This window comes from Rhea americana, unplaced genomic scaffold, assembly GCF_003343005.1.
Source record: "Rhea americana isolate MKP2758 unplaced genomic scaffold, rheAme1 scaffold_14, whole genome shotgun sequence".
Lineage (NCBI taxonomy): Eukaryota > Metazoa > Chordata > Aves > Rheiformes > Rheidae > Rhea > Rhea americana.
The window spans coordinates 3,710,222-3,727,149 of NW_028185483.1; the positions used below are offsets into that span (position 1 = coordinate 3,710,222).

At 36.9% G+C, this 16,928-nt stretch overlaps 1 protein-coding gene across 1 annotated transcript in view; it reads right to left on the reverse strand.

Moving 5' to 3' along the window:
• Positions 1–6,936, reverse strand: part of CUL3 (cullin 3) — a 40,898-nt gene extending 33,962 nt beyond the window's left edge. Inside the window, exon 1 of the mRNA XM_085298584.1 lies at positions 6,739–6,936. Within this exon, the coding sequence (XP_085154710.1) occupies positions 6,739–6,936 (198 nt within the window). The remainder of the gene's footprint in view (positions 1–6,738) is intronic.
• Between the last annotated feature and the right edge of the window lie 9,992 nt (positions 6,937–16,928).

Genomic DNA, 16,928 nt, shown 5'->3' on the forward strand with positions numbered 1-16,928 from the left:
ACATAGCAATACAAAGAACCACCACCACCACAGCTGTGCTTCCTACCACATTTAGATATCTGTATGCCTTACCGGAGAGGCATGCTCAGCGGCTAAGAAGCAATGGTCTTCATCCAAGTTGATATTTAAGAGTCCACGAACGCTCCACCTGCCTCCCAGCCCACCAACCCACATCCCAAAAGCAGTGCTTACACACACAGTTTTCTGAACAGCAACTGAAGCTCCACCTTTTTACTGCGATTGACAGATAAAGAACAATTCACAATCAAATCACAATTAATGACAACATGATTAATTTACATGTTATATCAAAAGTCATCCAAAGACATATCCACAGGCAATAAGAAGTTAAGAGTCCATCATTTTAAAACAGATGTAAGAATACACATACACAGACTTGGAAATTTCAAGAGAAGTGCTTCAACTCATGTCAATTTTTTGACACAAATCTTACTGTTGTTTTAAGGTACGGACTAAACTAACCGTATTTTAGAATTAAGAATCAGTATGTAGCCAGGCTAGTATTTCAAACCATATGACAGCTACACTTTATGCAGAATGATACATGGTAATTAATTGCAGGCTTTTCACAATCCACAAAGTCCACAGTTAAATATTCTATACTAGCTCCAATTGCATTTCTTGATACAGAAATCCTTTTCTATATGACACTGATTACATTGAAAGAATTGGCTGATTGCATCAAAGATTTTATTTCAACTAGAATCAGGAGTAATTTATTCTTGTGATGATGCAAACATTGTGACCATGTAACTTCACCAGATCTGAGATGCAAAGTATTTTGACGATTGAGCTGCTGAGCCTCATTAATTCGTGATACCTAATGCTCAGGTCACTGCGACTACGTCACTCTCCCATTTAATCGCTGACACAGCCATCCTGTCTCCTTACATCCCATATGTGAGCTAGCTTACCTAACATGATGCCATAATTTTGATGAAACCTAGTACAAAACTTCAAAACATGAATTCACAAGACAACTTAAAAAAGAAAGCTTCTCATTTTACTCCAGCCACCTGTCAATACTATGAAGAACTGAGTAGGATTTTGACAGAAAACACAGCCTAAACTTCTTGTTATGCTGTCAACTGTTTTCAACATGACAATCAAAATAGACAAGTCCTTCTACAAAAACCACACCTGACAAAGAGACATCTTCAATATACAGCAAATGAGATACCAAACTGGACACACATCCAACATGCAAGCTCAACTTTTCACTGCCAGACAACCTCCTACCACAAGAAACCATCTTTCTGCATAAAAATCGTTCTGTATCGTTCTGAAGAAATAGTATTTTATTGCATGTGGAGGTATATTTTATTCCCAACACTAAATGCCAGCACCCTACATATACTCGAGCTAGTCACCTTCACAAGTTCTTTACTCCCTTCCTTTGAAGGTCCAAATGAAAACGCAGTCGAGGAAAATGCAACTTCTTACCTATTTTGTAAGAACCGGGTCAATAGCATTTCCTGGCATGCTCCCTCACTTCCTGTTCTCTTTTCTGTCCTTCCAGTAAAGCCAACCCACCACTTCTGACTGTTCCAATGCAATAAACGGGATCAGCGTCAGGCTGCCCACATCCCCAGAATTCTTGGGGGTGGTCGAGAAGATAGAGATGTAACGTCATATGTCACTCAGTGACTACCCCAAACTAATTCATAACCTTTTGCTAGCATAATTTTGCCTGTTTTGAATTATTTTGAATACAGTAAAACCTTATCCTTCACAGGCAGGGGGAAAGGAAGGGAAGAAAATAAAGAAAAACCCCTATATTCATACATTGCTATCCTGAAATAAACTCAGACATTGAAAACTTGTCCCCATAGTATCCCTCCTACTATTACTGACTGAATCTAGGTATACTTGTGGGTTGCTCAAAGCTTTCTGAAATCTTCAAAATTCCTACTCCCCAGACCCGAGCAATCTCCTCCTTGCTTTTGAAAAATACATTAGGCAGTTGTAATTCACAGACAGCACTACTCAGCTGCCTCAGATTTGCTGATAGTGACCATCATTTATCCTTCAGTCTCCCAAGCATGTGCACTGTTGTCATCCAATTTATGTAACTTCTAGCAAAAATAAACATCCATAAAAAAACTTAATCTAACAGACATGTAAAGACTAACTGGAATCTCCCAGAATAATAAAAAGAAACATAACATGATTGCTTTCAGCATTTTAATCAATATGAAGAAAAATTGGGAATATTAGTATTTTCTAAATCAACAACACTAGTAAGACTTACCAAGACAAAACTAAAAAACACGATGAGTTTACAAGCACAAATGATCTGTGTGGGAACCAATCAATTTTACCTAAATATGCGAGGCCATCACAGAATTTCTCAAGGATGAAAAAAGCTCTTCAACAGTGAGCCACTGTCGTAACTGTTGCGCACTCCTGCTAGATGAGGCAGGGCTGAACTGTTTAGGCAGGGTTAGTGGCATGGGGTGGCTGGATGGTGGAGCAAGGCCAACCGTCTGGGAGCTGCTGCTTTCCCCAGAGGCTGCGAGGCAGCCATCCGCAAGCACGTCCTGAACCAGAAGGGCACTGCGCTATGCAGAGACGCCCCAAGACAAGTCTCTTTGTGCAGCTTCTCAACATTTTCAGTTTATTTTAAGTTGCAGATAGGTCTTGGTGCTGCAATGTTGATGACTGGCCTCATGGCACACACAGTGAACTATTTAACATGTGTAACTGGGATTTGGCTGGCTTTCCTAGCACCTGAAAACAGGTTTTCAAACCTATTTTATCTATTAAAATCTGCCATAAGATTCAAAATAGTGCTGCCTGTGCAAAATCAAGTACCCTTTGAGATACAAATGCTTAATTTCCAGATACAGAATGCATTCTCCACAATCACTCAATATTTCAAAAAAACCAACAAAACAACCCACAACTGTAACACACACAGCACTGTAGCCATGCAATAGGCTCAACTGAAACCTCTCTGGTGGAAATAATTACTTGCAGTGGTGCCCTCTTCTATAGGCAAGGAAGCCTTTCAGAGGCAGCTTCGGCTCTTCCAAAGGCATAAGAAAATTTCAACCTGGAAAATTTTATCAGCAGCATATTACTTTCTATTAGCTGATCTCATAGTGATCTCGACAACACTATCTTTGAAGTCATGCAGTGGGTTTACAGGTATACCTAGCTTAACCATGACCATCCATATACAGTCTACAAAATAAACTAGTAGATTCATTATCTACATAACACCTTTGTATATTTGCGAGGATGATATCTTGTATATGACTTTTGCCTCTACTGTATTTTACACTGAATATGCCTTTCAGGAAACTCAGCAACCCTTTCCTCCATCTCTAGCATAGTATGCTGGTATAGTTTTCAATTCCTTTAAATTATTCCCTATTAAGTATACACACTGCAGACTTACAGCACAGCACCTTCTCTCTTACAGCATCTGCACTGACACAGCAGCAGGAATCATTCAGTCACGTAATTCTCAGCACTGTAACAACTGGCTTAAATAGCCCAAGCCTTCCGAGCGGAGAGGCAAGAGACAAAGGCATTTTCTGAACAAACGCCGCAAGATCCAAAATCTTTTATCATGGAGTTTCTTATCTTCTGGAAAAAAAAAGTTTTAAATAGTCTGAAAGATAATACTTTAAAAGCTTAAGTTTAAAGCTTAGTAAAGCTGTTATAACAAATTTACTAAGACTTTACCAAAATATTTTTATACTTTTTTTTTTTTTTTAAACCCCATCAGCTGCTGTCCTTTCACTGAAAGGAGGAAAAAAAAACCAACCCACACTCATCCCAAATCCACAAAAATATCATGGATTCTGAATTGTGTTTACTTTCTGGCAGTTTCCCACACTCTTTCACTCTCCACATAATTTGAGACTTTCACAAGATTATTTTAAAAAGTCATTAAGGGGAGCTGAAGATAAGGACAGATGCCGCATCACACGCTGTCAGCCAGGCTTATGGTGCAGCCCAATGGTCACTGAATGCCTCCGTCTCCTACGCAGCAACTCACACACCACGCTCCTATCCCCGTTCCACGGGTGCTGTGAAACCCATCTCCTGGCCTCCCTGTAAGGGGTTCCTGTCTGCTCTCTCTCCCCTTCTTCCTGCGACATCACGACACCAAACTTTCCAGGGATCCCAGGCACCCCTTTACAAGCCCCGTAGCAGAGCAGACACTTCCTTCACCTCATACCTCCTGCACTTGTGGCCCACACAGCCCTCCGGCACCTAATACTGTCTGCAATGACTGGCAGCTGTGTCCTCCTTACAGAGGTTTTCCCACATGCCTTTCACTATTCTTCTTCGGAGATAGCAGCCACTGTCTCTATTGAGCTTCATCAGTCAGATCAGCAAAGACAACTGCTACGGATACGGATACTCCGGCATGCCAGGCAGACAATAACAGAAATAAGTATTTGGTAAGATTTCTGGGATCCCACACATCTCTTCTTTTTCAGTGATGCTCTTATATAGCAGTTTCTAAAATGTTTGAATTAACGATATCACCACATTACTCACTCACAAAAAATACTGTATATTACTTTAACTTTGTTATGCAAAATGTGAGGTTAAACAGAGAAACACTGTTTTATCTAGCTTACAAATTAGAACTTTGGACACCATCACGAGGCATCATTTCAGAACTGAACTTACTCTTAATAAACAATAATCTTTTTTTTTCCACATTTCTGGCTATCACTACTCCAATAGAACATCCTTAAGCAAACTCCAATAAAGTAGCTTTGAATCTAAGAATATTCTACACAACCCATAGGGTTTTTTGTTCTAGTTTTCAGGACTTTTTGAAGAAAGTCTTTTTTTTTCCCCCTTCTTCCTTGGAAGGCTAACTTATAGGTAGGCATCACCAGACATCTGAGCAATTTAGCCATTTTAAAATAATGGCATTAAACTACAAAAATCAGTATGCAGCCTTTTTATTAAAAAAGAAAAACCTTCTTCAAATCCTATGCATTTTCTCTAAGCTTTTAGTCATCTTTAGACATTTTTACGTTTTCCTCACATACAGATACCTTTGGTTTAATCAAGTTAAAAATCAGAGGACTGGAGCATTAGAGAATAGGTTTTTTAAAGCATCAAAAAAAAAAAAGAGCATTAAGTGTCAGAAGTATTCTTCTCTACATCAATACCTGTAAGCCATTGCAGTGATAGTACAAACTCACAAGATCTTCAGCTCTTTGTCCATTTGACACAATCAATGCTCCAGAAAAATGAATTTTGCATATGGATAATTTAAACAAGCAGAATAGCTAGGAATGACAGGAAACTTTCCTCAAATTAAACTCAAATCTAGATGTTTAACATCCTAATTATTATCAAGTATAGACTGCAAACACAAGCATACACAAGGCACAAGAAGTCTTAGCCATTTGCTACATTTTATATGAATAGTATAGATTATGAATGCACGTATTATGAAAACAAGCGTTTGAGAGGCACAGATGTGCTACAATTACACGATAGAGCCATAAATTATTTAGCTACTTCATACATGATATTTCCTCTCATGCAAACAGCAAAAAGTCCCATATTCAAAGCAGATTTTTGGACTACATTCGCCTGGACCGCACCTCTTAAAACTAGGATTTTAAAGAAGAATATCTTTTTTTCTGTACCACAGCAATAACATGTTTTTTCTGCATAGTGACAGCAGTAACTCCACTTAGCAGCAGTAAAAAACTCCAAGTATTATGTACTATTTCTACATAAACCTCAATCCATCCTTTGCAATCCAGCCAGAGGTAATCATTCAAGATACATGACTGCATATGACTTTCCTAATTAGACCCTGCAGTAACAAGACAAAAGTCTAATATTCCATCTGGACCTGCAGACAGTGTATGGGGTCAAAGTAGACATGCACCTGTTCTCAGAGACAGCAGGTATGGGTTTTACTGCAAGGAGTAAGTACAGGCATTTTCCCTAGATCTACAATCCTGTTATCTCTAAATCTTATGTGGATTCAGAAAAAGTCCACAGAAGTTTAACTTCAACAGTATACTTATTGATCAACTCTAAACTTTCCTCAGAAGGACAAAAGAGGTGCAGCTCTATCATTTAACATGAGGTATGAAGAGCCCTTTTCTCAGAAGACATCTTCAGAAACAAAGTATTTTTGCGTGTAATTTGGACTGAATTATACAGTTCTGAAAAGGCTGAAATGATAGAATGCAGACTACTCAGGACTTCTCTTGTTGCTGAGCTGACGCTTTTGCACACTGCCTACTGCCTCTTTAAACAGTGTAATCCCAGCACAACTCTTTCATTAAATTGTGAATTAGTTCATTAGCCCATAACAAACAAGTTTTTACATTGGTATTTATTTTGTTTCACAGATGAAAAAAATGACTGGAAAGCAAATCAAAACTTTATCTGAGAAAGTCACAAAATGCCACCTGAAGGCCACAAATGTTTCTGAAAAATCCCAGATCTTAGCAGTGATGCTTCAGTGATGCTAAAGTCGTTTCTTGTTTTACTTTCAAATATGGTCCATTCTCCATTAGTAATTTACAGCAAACAGTATCTAGAATATGAAATCATTTAAGCTGGAAGTTAGCTCTAAATAGAGCATTTTTGAGCACAGTAATATGATTTCAACACAAAGTAACATAACAAATTTAGATTTTTGTCAAAAAATAACTATAAAGAATTCTTATGTATCAGTAAACTATTTCAAATTTAATTCCTAAAATTACAAACCTTATTTATGAGATGCTCAGTGACCACTTCTCTTAGTCCAGTGTAGAGTTTTTCTCCATGCTTATGTAACACCATAGTATACGCATTCCTATATAGCTCCTCAAAACTGAGACCACTATTGTTCTTGCGCTGGATCTCTTGGATTGCATTTTTCAGAAGATCCCAAATGCTGTTTACATATTTCTCGTCCATGGTCATCTGTAATATTAAAAAAAAGCATTATTGTTTATAATCAAGACTGACCACTGTGGAAGGTTTTATGCAGAAGCTGTAACTGGCTCCCACTGCCAGAAGGAACCACTTCTGCAACACGCTTTTAATTTCAACATCACCAGGTCTCTCAAACTTTAGAAGAAGAAAAACAGTGCTGACAAAACCTGCAAGAGTTTCAAGAAATAGCTACATAGTTATCATTTGAAAAGGTCGAACGTTTTCTCCTTTAGACCTGTCAGTCCACAGAAAGCGATAGCAGCGTATGGGCAGCAGGGAGAGGTGGGTGATCACGGACATTACTGGTCTCTTTCGTACCTTGCCTCCATAGTGCAACAGTTGATGGTCAGTTAATTTTCCTCCCATGCTAACATGCTACTTGGCACCTTATAAACTATCCTGCAACTCTGATCTGCTTAATCAGACTCCAAATTAACCTGTGCAATAAACGACAATAATGTCTGACAGGGAGTCAGCAACCTTATTTAGCCATCTGCTTCAGCTAACTAGGTGTTTATTTACAGCAACGTGTTAACAGTCTCATTATTGTGCCTACAACAGAGATATTTCAGTATATTTAAACACTTGGAGGTGTTCCCCCCAAAAAACAGAACTGAATTATCAGCTCAGAACATATTTCGATTGTGTAACAAGATTAAGTGACTTCCTAAAAGATATACAGCAAACTGTAAGCAGAATGTGCACCAGCTTGATCTGAATATATACTTTAGTGAAAATACCAAATAAAGACAAGTTCCGTGAAAGAGATAAGCTCTTTAAAAAGTCTCAATATAATAGCAAACTAATTTTTTGCATTCAACTATGTATCAAATAGAGTAAAACAATTTACAATTGGGTTTTATAAATTCAAATTATTTGTCAAAACAAGGTGCTTCAAAATACGATGTTCTATGGATAAAGCAGTACCTGGGATTGCACAGGCTCAGTAACAGTAGCAACAGGAAATCTGCTGCAGCCATTACATAAAGTTTACAATATACTCAACTGTCACCACTCAACAGAGAAAAAAACACATTTTAATTGAATTAATTTAAAATGCAATGTTTAAAGTTAAAGTTCAGTTTAGTTTATACAAAATGAATTCACCTAACACTTTAAAGAAAATGGTTGAAGAACAAAAAACAAAAAAAAGCTACTATTTCCAGCATCACTGCAGAGAAAGAAAATATCCTTGAGTCAAACCATATTTTCAAAGCAGTCTTGAATATGAAAGTAGAAAGTAATAATAGAGTAAAAAATAACGGTATGACATTTTAGAGGAAAAGCATGACGAACGCCATTCTACCTCTCTTCTCCTTCCACGTAAAAAGCACTAAGGGAAGAGTGGAAGAAAGGATAAGGAAGACTAAATTTGCCTGCATTTGTAATCAAATACAACAATAAATAGAATTTTTAATTAAAAAGTCACTTTTAGATTCAATTTCAGAGTATCAAATTTTCTAGGCACTATAAATAGAAGGAGAGCTCATAGTAAGATAAGGTCATTCACTTCCTTGGAGGGACAGTGTGGTGAAGAAAATCAACAGGTCACATATTCCTCCATTGTTCTAGTTTTTGGGAGTTCCAGTTAAAGTTTTCACTATTAAAAAAACAAAAACAAAACAAAAAACACCCAACACCTACCATTTAATGCCTTTTCACTCGCCTGATACCAGAGCTAATAACCTACTAATCTGTACGTCCCTAAACCTAGTTATGTCAATGTGTATCTAAAAACAAGACACCTGTAAACACTTTTAGAAATTCTTAGCTTCTATTTCCCCCAAATTAATACTCCTAAACAGCAAAGAAACATGGTTGAATCTCCAAGATTATTTCCCCCTCACGCTACCTATAATATTGAAAGATTTTTCTTTTTAATTTGCATTTGGTACATTGGTGCCTCTTCAGGGAAATGATTTTCTAAAGCCTTCCTGAACAAGCAATTTTACAAGTACTGATAATGAAAGCAACCATTTAATATTGCAGAGAGCAATTAAAGTGAAGGCTTCTCAGTTGTTTTTTTTATTTAAAAAAGTTTTATTTTCAAAGAAAGCAGAGACTCAGAGCAACATTTACCTATAATCATTTCTCCCCTTGCTAATCACAAAAAAAAAAAAAAATCTCACAGCCAACATGACAATCTTTTGATCTCAACTGCAATTTAATTGCTTCACCACAGAAAAACAAAAACAACAACAACAAAAAGATCAGTAAAAATCAGGCAAACCATAGACTGCTAGACTGAGAAGGTATTACAGATTTGCTGTTTCTTTGGCAGTCAGTCAGTAAACATTTTTTTAATCTATTGCAAATAAGCAGTTCACTTAGTAATTCAGATCTGCTCAGGAGAAAGTTAAAAGCAAACTGTTCATTACTTTTAATCCAAATGCTACTTAAAAAAAAAAAAAAAAAAAAAAAAAAGATTGCAAGACTATTTCTCCAAACCCTCTAAATAAGAACACAGTGCTTTCTGCCTTCCTAAAGCTTACTGACTTGCTTCAGATTAATAATGTCTGTATGTTTTCCAAGAAACAGGTTTGCTAGAGTGCTAGAACATCAAGTTAGAAGAGTACGGTCTTCTAAAAAGCATCAAATTTAGCTGGCTTGCTTTTTCTCAGCAGTGTCTTTTACCAAATCAAAGATCTCTAACATTTTAAGTAACTGTACTGAATCAAACAGTAAGTAAAGCTTTAGCAAAAATATGTTATCTTTTTCTCTTCACTTTAAAAAATTGTCCAGCTTTGGAACAGAAAAGCTGCTCCTGTGTTGTCATCTTCAAATCTACAGGAAAAAAAAGACAATGACTAATGCTACTCTTGGATTATTTAACTTGTAAATTCATCTTTTTGTTCACCTTCTTTTATCAGACTTGCACAGACATTTTCAAAGGAAAAAATGCAGAAATAAAACTAGTTTGTGATACTACTAGAACATTTTTACATCTCCAAAACTCTGCAGAACAGCTTTTCTAACACCACTGTTAAAAAACTACGATCCTAATCCTATAGTTTGATCCAACAATGAAGATTTATGCAACTCTAGATCCCTACAAACAAAGCACCTAACTGATCCACTTCCACATATCTGATTACAAGATCAGAGCCTACATGCTGTTCCATGCTCATTCCTAGATTTATTGTAAACTCTTTTTGGTTATATTTGAAAACTGAATTGCACAGCTGTAATACAATTGTCATGTTTGTGAACACAGATTCACACAGACATGAAGCAGCCAATGTCTAAATACAGGAAACGCGTTCATTTACTTCAGTTCACCTGAGGATTACCTTTCTTTGGAAAGGCAAAGAAGGTCAAATTGGACAAGCAGGTGGTATGGCTGTTCAACTTTATAAGAAACGACTAGTCAGAATACTTCTAAACACCACTGCCCTAACGCTAGTGATGCAAAGCTAGGAACTCAAACAGAAATGTCTGAACATGAAATGTAGCCAAAATATCTTGAGGTAATTAGACTACAATATCATTGTACAAGAACTGCTAGTTTCATAGAAAAAGAAAGTTTGCAAAGATTTGAAATGTCCTCTGTTCCATATAAGATCACTCACATCTAAGCCCCTTCTTAGATGATCTTATTAAAAACCAAGAAAGAACCAACTACCATTGTCAATCTACTGCAATTATCTAAAGAGCAAGACATCAATAGATAAAGCTAAGAAGAGTCCTGAATAGGCTTATGTGACTCCTTCCTAGGAGCTAATATCATTGATATTACCTCTTTTGAGTAACTTCATTAGCACTCCATAAATCAACAGTGGCAAACAGCCAGATTCCAACAGTCTGGGTATCTATATACATCCATTCATATAAAAAGGTTATTAGCTCCCCCCTAGTCACACAGGCTACAGCTGTGCAGCAAGGAAGCAAGAAGATGAGGGCTTCCTGAGTAAGGGTTGAGCTATTAAAACTGCCAGTACTGGTCTTCCAACAGAAATGCATTGGTGAAGACAACTATGAACTTGTGGCTATTGCTGCAACAAGGCATTTTTCCCTAGCTTTTACACCTGCAGTCAAAAACAACACCGAAAATCCCAGGTTCGGACAGAACATGAAATACATCTACCGTGGGAAATCCCAGATAATTTCGTATAGGAATAAATGTTTCGGGATTTAATTTCCATTCTAACTTTTTCAATATTTCCCTTGAATGCCACTTCATTTCATATTCTTCTCAGATTAAGTCATCTTTTGGTCATTTTGCCTTTACACTGTAGAACTTGTCCTTCTTTCTTAGGATACAATGTTTGAAGTGCTGTGGGTTGCAGGGAAAGGCAGTTAAAGAGCAAACCGTTAAGAACCTACTGAATTCTTGCCAGTTTATTCCTACTGGGAGTAGCTACTCAGCCTTCTTAAGGAAGAGATGGGCAAGACAAAAAGGAGGAAGTAGTAGTAAATGACCTATAGAATCTCTGTAGGAGTATTCACAGAGAACTACTCGCCAGCAGAAACAGGAGGCACATGAACCGGAACTCGTGAAACTAATGTCACAGCTTCTTATCCTTCCTGCAACAAAAGTTTCTGTAAAGTTCTCTCAAACATCTCAGGTCAAACAGGCCACTGTTCATTCTCAGAAGTTTCAATAGACTGTAAACATGCACTCGTCAGACCTTTTTACTTTAAAAAGTTGTAAATATTACTACTCAACATATTTCTACAGACTAGCTGCACAGTGTTTACTACCATTTTACAGACCACCAAGTGAAATGGATTAATTTAGGAACGATTACTGCAAAGCAATGTTTCTCAAAATTTTGTAAAACGCAACCAACACCTAGCTTGTTTTTTTCCAGGACATCCTTTAGGTCTAATACTCCAGAGTACTGGAGTGACAACTACCTGTAATTACAGACTGCAAGTGTTTATGCTCTCTACACCTTGAAGGAAGTGAATGGATACCAACAATTAAAGTTAGTTAGCAGCTCTCCAGGTAAACATTTGCAATGAGTAATTGCAGCCTATTCTGTCTCCCCCTTCCCATGGGTCAGAGGACAGACAGAGCAGCAGCTGACTGCTGCCACCTAGAACTGTATTGTCCCTGGGGTCTGGACCCGCAGCCCAGAGACACAAATCCAACAGTCTGCATTTCCATTCCAGGACAGGGAATTCATCAGGATAGTATTAAATAACCTGTTACACAACAGTTAACATCATTTGCCGTTATTCTTTATCCTAGATGAAGCTTGGCTAAGGTAATCCAGAAAAAAAAAGATGGAGTGATACCTTTTATGTTTCAGAATTTTTACAGACCCTTCCAATTTTGTTGTTAACTTAAAAGACAAGAATTTATAATGACAAAGATATCTCCCACTGTCTGCTCCACAGAATTATCTAAAAATGGCATATTAGGACATAGGAACACATTATGTCTGCTCTATAGTTGAAGAATTTCTATTAATGATAAGGAAAGTTCAATATTTGCACTCCTCTGAAGTTTGAAATCTTCATCAATGTTGTAGATATCAGCATATCAGCAAGAGGATGCATAGGCTGTAGGCTTCAGCGCGCAAGAAACATTTTTAGTCAAGTCAACAATTCCGTAACACACTCACAAATAAAAACAACTGATCTCTGATAACCAGATGCATCAGGTACAATACTCCTCCACAGGGTTATCTGAATAGATTTTGACTGTTACACACTGAAAAATACAAATGAAAGCTAAGAGAAAGGATTAAAAAAAAAAAAGTAGTAAGGACTCCATTTTAGCCATTTGCTGCTGGTGTTATAAGAAAGCAATGTCACTGTATCACCAAAGCTGATCTTAATCAGATTTTCGCTCTTAGTAGACTTGTAACAACAACTGGAGATAATGATACCGTATTTTCCACATCTTCTACAAGTGTCAGGAAATGCCTACTATGCTATCACACTCCCTCAGAGGGTGTGGGGAAAAAATCTATACCTATAGATAGTTTATGGCATCTAGCAGCTATCATTGACAATGCTCAATACTGGCACCACTTTCACCACCTGTGGTTTGTTCTTCACTCATTCCTTGATGTTCAAGCCTTACTCTTATTTTGGAGGGCTACCCTCAACTAGGCTTCACCAGTTTTCAGCCACAAGGAGTATTAACAGCTTGCATCGTGCTAGCATTCCAGGGTGAGAAAATTAACAGAGTAACTAGCGCTAAGAATCTCCCCATTAAGGCTGGGAAGAAGGGAAAAAAAAAAGAAAGAAAGAAAAAGAAAGAAAGAAAAAGAGAGAAAGAAAAAGAGAGAGAGAGAGCCAAAAGGTCTCTAGCCTCTGCAAAATGGTCAGGACTCCAAGAAAGACCTCAGTAGGAGAAATACAGGAACCACAATACACATCTCTCCTTCCCAGCTCTGCTGCAAAAGCAGAATTATAAGTATACAGAATTCACAATTAAGATTAAAAAAAAAGGGGGGGGAGGCAAGAAAGACCTTTCTGTCAATTAAAACAGAACCCCATAACTGCAGGATTTTAGCAAAAAACTTTTTCCATTTCTTTTTTTTTTTTAATGCCTTCAGCAGCAATGAAAAGCTATTCTGCCAGCATGCAGATGAAAAGGTAAATAGATTAAAAACCATTTTCTTAAAAGATGGAGTCACATCTCCTTCCTAGTGACTGGATAGATTTGGTCTATTTCCAAGGCTCTGCTTCAGGGCACTATTGGTCTCATTACAAAACAAGCGCTGTTTTGGGGTTGTGGCCTCAACAGGAAGGGATCTCTTTTTTGTTTTGTTTTGTTTTGTTTTTTTTTAATAAGTTCTGCAGCAAATTATAATATTCTCTAAGAACTTCCTTCTCTAATAAAACTAAAGTTGAGGGCGTTGGGGAGGATTTGCTCCTCCTAACAGCACAGCAGCAGTTCAACACTTTATATGAAAGTTTCAGACAAGTCCTTAACAGACAAACTGTCATATTGAAGCAATGGTTTTGACAAGTTTAGGAGACTGACCAAATTTAAACAAAGATTACATGCTGATTTATCTTTCCTATTTTAGGAAATGATGTAGAAAAGTGAAATTAACCCAGAATTTATAACATAACCGCAGTTATTCTAGATTTTAATTTCTATCTAATGCAACTTCTTCATTTTACCTGAATTTTATTACCAATTTTATTTACCAATTTTAATCTTGCAGCTCTGTGGAACACCATATCCTGGAGAAAAGAGGAAAATAATTAAAATGACTCCTCCTACACACCTATTTTATGTGAACTGTGACTACATACGTAAATTTAAGCAGTTATCAATTACTTGAATAGACACAGGGCAAGAGATAATCCAAAGCCTCTTATTTATAAAAAAGAATAAAATAACCATACACCACCCAGAAATAATGAAGACAATCTGGAAATGCTGTTTGCCTTAAGTGTAAACTAAAATGCAAAATGTCAAGAGTCCTGATTCTGTAAATAGAGATGTCTTTCCTTTTACAGAACTTAACTCCCTTTCCCAAAACTAAATTCATACTAAGAATTTCTGGCTACTAATAAACTATAAGAAAGCTTCTCATACAGAAGAACTATGGTCAACAGTCTTTCATAAAGCTGTTCCGCTGTTTAGAACAGGTATTATTTAGTCTGTAAACATTACTAGAGATTAAAATATCACATTGCGACAGCTGTAAATATCAGAAGCACAACATGTAATAGCATTGATCTCATTCAGAATTTAAGTGCTGTTTTGTGCAGTTACTACTCTTTAATACTGAAAATTCTTTGATTTGCCAGTCGTTCCCATTTTTCCATTAGAAAATCTCCTTCAGCAAATTTAAGTCCATGGACAAGATCTACCTATCTTTCTCTCTCCTACAGGTTCACTAGACGTAGTCTACAAACTACGTTACACTAAATTAAAAGTAATTTATAAGTTTGATTGGCAATTTATGGTGCTAAACTTGCACAATGCAATATTGACTCTCTTTGAAACAGATTAAAGCAAGGTTCTACCTGTCTGAGTGGGTCAATGAAAAGGTGAAAGACAACTCACGTCTCTTTTTAGTCACTTATTGACATCTATGATTGCCACACCAGTCTCCAAGATTCTGTATAGACCTATGTCAGTAAATAAGGTAACAAAGTTGAACTCTGCCTCTTGTATGCTCTTCTATTCTACTATTTATTTTCCACAAGAGCTGAACCCCTTGAAACACACAAATACTTTAGTCAGCTTGGCTTTAGTAAAAAGGATGTCAGCCTCCCAGCAGAGGTTGGCTACTGCTTAGTTGGGGGTGTGGAGGGGTAAGAGACCAAGATTAACTTGTCTCTTCCAGAGAAACTTCTAAAAATAACACCAATTACATTAGGAACTCTACCCTAGTATTACATTTTACCCAAAGAAGATAGCAGAAGGTTATTAAATTCAAAATACTAGTATCTCGAGTTCTCAACATACTAATTTTTGCAGCATCTGCAGACAAACACAAATGATTTTTCAAATACCAGAAGACATATCTGTAAGTGAGAATCTTTCTCTGCCAAGCAGCAAGCCTCTACCCAATTCCCACTAAGACAGGAAATTTGTTCAAAAATAATGAAGTTTTATTTAAAGAAATATATCAATTCTTTTTGCTCAAGTTTCTAGAACAACTGAATTGGTAAGAAATTAAATATAGAAAAATTCTACTTCAAAAGACTTTGACATTGCTATAGAATGGAAGCTCTTATGCAGCCAAAATAGCAACATTGCCTATATTATTAACCAAGGTTCTTTTAAAAACATTCAATGACATTTCTACAATGCTCATTACTATTACAATGCCTAAAAATGGAGAATGATTGCAAGACACCTACAATGAAACTTCTTATTTCCTAAGAACACTTCAACCTAACAACAGTAAGAAAGAACTGGCTATACTTCTGAGACCTCTCTGACAACTTCGGAAACTCTGTTAGAGCTCAAGTTTAGATTTAAGTTTACATTTCAAATAAATCTGTTCTTTCACATTTAAATTTGTGAAATAACAGAAGAATTGTCAGATAGGAAATACGTTTTGGCTTATTTCAATAGTCCTCCTATTTCTGATTCTGATTTTCTATAGATTACTTAAGGTGTAAATAACATCTATGGAAAAAAAGTGCAGTTTACCAGCAGGTCAGGATTACATAACTCAAAAAAAAAAAATCTGAATGAATCAGAGGAATAAATGTAAACATTTGACATCAAAAATCTGCCTACTTCCTCTCTCCTGCCCAGAAGAACATCAGTATTCTGAAGAACAAAGAGAAGGCAGAGTCCTCTTGATTAACCTGAGAAGTAGCAATCTAAACCTAGTTTCATCAAGTTCAAGCTGGGGGGGGGGGATGGGGGAGGGGATCTGAAGGGTTTGCATAGTAGCAGAAAATATAATCCTGGAAGAAATATAAGAGTTTCAAATTTTCCATTCTAAACAATTGTAGTGTTAAAAGAAAGTATTTTGAATATATTCAAAATACCAAAAATGGAATGACCAAGAGCTGAATTTTCAGAAGCAAAACAACGCTCATCTCTTTTCAGCTGGACCCTGGAGCTCTAGGGCGCACAGGGAGAGATAGGCAGTTTTGCATATCAAGAGTTCAGGTGAGTGCTCCTAGGTGTTAAACAAAAGCTTGCCAAGAATGAAATGACAGTGAAAGAGTGGCACAAAATTTTAGCAGTTAGCAGGCATTCCTTTTATCATTTACAAATAAGGGCCAAACTACTTCATTCATGCTGTAGTATTTCACTGGGCAATAGAATTGGTAGAACAGCTAAGGGCACACTTTTCAGAGTCTGAGGACTATGTAAATATGAGCAAATCACCACAAGGTTAGCTCTGATTCAAATTTTCCACAAAGCAGCTTGCTTCGGTTAATTAGCCACATGCAGGCTCTTATGCTGCAGCAGAGGGAAGGTGGCTCAGTCCTCTTCCACTGCCATTACCTCCTACTTATCAAAGACTTAAGAGCAGAAAGCAAAGCTGTTTGTTCCTCTATATCCTAACAAAGCTGATGAGCAAAAATAACAAAGC